Raw genomic sequence first — 5,000 nt, 5'->3', positions numbered from 1 at the left:
ACATACACACACATCACAAACACACAACCGTAAAACTACATACACTAATGTAGTAGTCAGGAACCGTGGCTCAACTAGCTCATCCAGGTGCATTGTCATTTGGGATACAACTACCCTCTGTTAAGTTTCAGGTTAAGGACTTGTTTCTGTTTATTTTATGCCAAAACATGCACGGGACGTGGCTTATCACACACACACACACACACACACACACACACACACACACACACACACACACACACACACACACACACACACACACACACACACACACACACACACACACACACACACACACACACACACACACACACACACACACACACACACACACACATGCACGGGACGTGGCTTATCTAGGCAATCAGAGTTTATTTGAGTTAGATTCATTTCCTGAACATGCCAGTCAAGGGATGACCTCAGCAGTCGGAGCTTCCTGGTGTTGGACCCCACCCCTGTGGTGAAGCGGGGGGGCAGATAAGGATGCCCAACCGCGGGCAGAGACTTCACGTCCAGAGCATGGCAGCATAGCCAATCATAAACAACCATAATAAAGATTAGCGGAGGAGAGCTGGCAAGACATCAGAGGGTTGAAGAGTGCTGCCTCAGCGTGAAGACAAGGTCAAAGGTCAGATGTCAGTTGTCCTGCACTGGAAAGCTGTTCTTTACCTGCAGAGCAACGGCTGATCTGGAGGAGAAGCAACAGGTTGTAGTCATGGCAACGGCTGTTCTGGAAGCTTTGTGTGTGTGCGCGTGTGTGATTTTGTGTGAAAGCTGTTCTTTACCTGCAGAGCAAATGCTGATCTGGAAGAGAAGCAACAGGTTGTAGTCATGGCAACGGCTGTTCTGGAAGCTGTGTGTGTGTGCGCGTGTGTGAGTTTGTGTGAGCCTTCCCCTGTGGTGTGTCATGGTAAGCTTAGTAAGCCATTTGTAAGCGTGTGAGTAATGAGTTGCTGGTGATGTTTTCTCATGGTTCTGCATTTTAATGCATGTTTGACACTCTTGAGGATTGAGTCTAAAAGCAGACACACACACTCACACACTCGCACACTCAAACACTCATGCTCATCTGGCTCTGGCTCATATCTTATCACTTTGCTCCCTGTGCTGTTCAAGGTGACGACTTGTACAAATCACACACAGTGTGTCAGTGTGCTCTGGACTCAGCTTCTGTGGCCAGGCTGAGTGTGTGTTTGTGTGTGTGTGTGCGCACGCTCTGGCTTCAGCTACTGTGGCCATTCTGTGTGTGTGTGTGTGTGTGTGTGTGTGTGTGTGTGTGTGTGTGTGTGTGTGTGTGTGTGTGTGTGTGTGTGTGTGTGTGTGTGTGTGTGTGTGTGTGTGTGTGTGTGTGTGTGTGTGTGTGTGTGTGTGTAGCTCTTATCAGCAGTGACGAATTGATTCAGTGTGGGCCATTTCTCCCGTGACTCCACACCTAAGGTTTGTTATTGCTCACCTCTGGGACTCCTGCCATAGCAGGGCAGTGTTGGAGTAAAATATCTAACCTTGCACTAGATCAAGGGCCAGCACCTCCCCTCTCTCTGTATCTCTCTCTCTCTCTCGCTCTTTCTCAGTCCCTCTCTGTATCTCTCTCTCTCTGTATATCTCTCTCTCTCTCTCTCTCTCTCTCTCACTCCCTCTACCTCTCATTCTCTCACTCCCTCTACCTCTCATTCTCTCTCTCTCTCCCACTCCCACTCTGTATTTCTCTCTCTCTCTCTCCCTCTGCTGCTCTCTGTCTCTCTCTCTCTGTGTCTCTCCCTCCCTCTCTCTCTCTATCTCTCTCTCTCTCTCTCTCTCTCTCTCTCTCTGCTGTATTTCCCCTCTGTGCTCTCACAGGAGGTCTACTTCCCAGCTCAGCCCTTCTAAATCAAAGCACAGGAAAGCAGTGTTTACCAGCAGTGCGGCCCGCTATTACGCCTTCTCCAGGGAGAGCAGGCCAGACGAGACCAGGGGAGACGAGACAAGGGGAGACAAGACGAGACAAGGGGGAGACGAGACAAGGGGAGGCGAGACAAGGGGAGGCGAGACCAGGGGAGGGGAGACAAGGGGAGACAAGAGGAAAGCGGTGTCAGAACTGGAGTGGGGTCGGCGTGGTGACTATGGAAGGCTCGGTAGTTGTGGCGGCTCAGGTTAAACAACAGCCAGACGGAGCTTTAGACGGAGCTTTAGACGGAGCTTTAGACGGAGCTATAGACGGTGGTGTGTCTGTTATGACTGCTACTGCTGCTGCTGCTGCTACTGCTGTGGGCGGGAAAGGCTGTAAGGACGCTTCCCTTTGTGCTACCGCGGATGTTTGTGCTCTTCCTGACGTGGTGAATGGTAGCACCATCCTCTCGAGGTGTGCAGAGCCAGGGACGGTGAGTGTGTGTGTGTGTGTGTGTGTGAGTGTGTGTGTAGGAAACAGTTTCCTCACACGAAGTGAGAGTGTATCTTGGAGAAAGCAGCTGTGTTTGTTTCACAACTCTATCAGGCCGCGCTGGTCCCAGGTCTCCGCTCAAGACCCAGTCTCTCTCACGCATCAGGTATTTATCTGTAGCATACACACACACACACACACACACACACACACACACACACACACACACACACACACACACACACACACACACACACACACACACACACACACACACACACACACACACACACACACACACACACACACTCACGCACACACACACGTCAGGTATTTATTTATCTGTAGCATACACACACATAGACTCACACACATAGACACACACACACACACACACACACACACACACACACACACACTCACACACACGTCAGGTATTTATCTGTATCAGTCCTTCTCATTTGAGAACACTGATGTGTGTGTGAATGTGTGTTTGGAAGTGGAAGGTGTGTTTCGTGAATCCTTCTCGTGTGAGAACACTGATGTGTGTGTGAATGTGTGTTTGGAAGCGGGAGGTGTGTTTCGTGGAGGCTTAGTTGGAGTGTGTCCAGCGCTACCAGGAATTTGAGGGAGGGACGTTCTGGCAACAGAGGGGCGTAGGATGCAAGTTGTGGAGATTCGAAAAACAACTGTGTGTGTGTCTGTGTGTGTGTGTGTGTGTGTGTGTGTGTGTGTGTGTGTGTGTGTGTGTGTATACTTGTGCATGTGTGTGCATGTGTGTTTAGGTGTGCGTGTGTGTGTGTGTGTGTGTGTGTGTGTGTGTGCTTACTTGTGCCTGTGTGTGTGTGTATACTTGTGCATGTGTGTGTTTAGGTGTGCATGTGTGTGCGTGTGTGTTTACTTGTGCATTTGTGTGTTGAGGTGTGCTTGTGTGTGTGTTTATGTGTGCGTGTGTGTGTTTAGGCGTGCATAATGTAATTGTAACTGTAACTAGAATGCGTTTCGTGAACGAACTGCGAGAGTGTGCTTGCTCTGTTGCGGCCATGACCGAGAGAACAAGTGCCTTGGAATTGGGGCAGGTGTCAGCTCTCCAGCTCTCCCTGCTGGATGAGCATGCACAAATGAGTATGCACAAATGAGTATGCATGAATGAGTATGCATGAGTGAGTAAACATGAGTGAGTATGCATGAGTGAGTATGCATGAGTGAGTATGCACGAGTGAGTATGCATGAGTGAGTATGCATGAGTGAGTAAACATGAGTGAGTATGCATGAGTGAGTATGCATGAGTGAGTATGCATGAGTGAGTAAACATGAGTGAGTATGCACGAGTGAGTAAACATGAGTGAGTATGCATGAGTGAGTATGCATGAGTGAGTAAACATGAGTGGGTATGCATGAGTGAGTAAACATGAGTGAGTATGCATGAGTGAGTAAACATGAGTGAGTATGCATGAGTGAGTAAACATGAGTGAGTATGCATGAGTGAGTAAACATGAGTGAGTACGCATGAGTGAGTAAACATGAGTGAGTATGCATGAGTAAGTATGCATGAGTGAGTATGCACGAGTGAGTATGCATGAGTGAGTATGCACGAGTGAGTAAACATGAGTGAGTATGCATGAGTGAGTAGAGCCCTGGTATGGAAGGTGTCTCTTAATATTCCTAGTTATACAGTTGAATGGAGAGGGACAGAGAGAGAATAGGAACTGTGTGCAGGTGTCAGTGAGAGTTGTCAGTGAATCACAGGTGCAAGCCAGTTTAATGAGCCTATAATGATGTCATAATGCCTCAAAGTTCTGCCATGCAAGTCTATGGAGAAAAAAGGTGATGGAAAAAGAGGAATAAAAAAGGAGTGGCAAGGAGTACCGCCACGAAAAGTCATAGCAGCTTGCACCGGATCGGGCCGGACGTTTTGGTGTTTGAATGGCGTCTCTATCTCAATCGGGCGAGGAGTAGTTAGCTGCAAGAAAAACTACTAGAATAAAAAAAATAGTAAAAAACGAAGAACAATAGTGTGCTTCCCTTCGGGCAAGCACACTAATGAGGAGGACACATGGTCAAAAGCACCTGTCGCTACTTTTACACGTGTGTGAGTGTGTCTTAATGTTTAGACTGGAGTTGTCCTGTTCCTCTGGTGATCTGTCTCTTCTGGTGAGAACACACACCCAGTGACCCATTCCAAGTGTTTGTTGTGCATTGGCCTTCTCTTGCACAGAGCCATTGTTACTGTTTGACTCCAGTCGTCACGCAGGAGGAAAGGGGTTTGTCTGTATGATTGTGCAGTGTGTAATTCATTCTCGTCTCAGCTTTGTTTATTTGTTATTGATTGATTATTGTTGTGGTTGTCACAGACGACTGTCAATGTTGTTTGGTTGTTATTGTTTATTGCTGCGGTTTTCACAGCCCTCTTTAAATGTTGAGATCTGGCCCTTGGAACATGTTTCAAACCATGGAGCCTTATTGGACACTGTAGCATGAAGGTGTTAGCGGAGTGTGTTGAGCCTTATTGGAGACTGTAGCATGAAGATGTTAGCGGAGTGTGTTGGACACTTTAGCATGAAGATGTTAGCGGACTGTGTTGAGCCTGTAGCATGAAGATGTTAGCGGAGTGTGTTGAGCCTTATTGGAGACTGTAGCATGA

The 5,000-nt window shown here is 47.9% G+C and overlaps 1 protein-coding gene across 1 annotated transcript in view; it reads left to right on the top strand.

Moving 5' to 3' along the window:
• LOC308369961 (BICD family-like cargo adapter 1) overlaps positions 1-5,000 on the top strand; it is a gene marked incomplete at its 5' end in the record, with an annotated part of 26,709 nt that overhangs the window by 4,753 nt on the left and 16,956 nt on the right. The window contains one exon of the mRNA XM_080844522.1: positions 1,837-2,357. Within this exon, the coding sequence (XP_080700648.1) occupies positions 1,837-2,357 (521 nt within the window). The remainder of the gene's footprint in view (positions 1-1,836; positions 2,358-5,000) is intronic.

The sequence above is a fragment of the Sprattus sprattus genome (assembly GCF_963457725.1).
Source record: "Sprattus sprattus genome assembly, chromosome: 9".
NCBI classification, from domain to species: Eukaryota; Metazoa; Chordata; class Actinopteri; order Clupeiformes; family Clupeidae; genus Sprattus; species Sprattus sprattus.
This window is presented reverse-complemented; position numbering and strand designations above follow the sequence as displayed.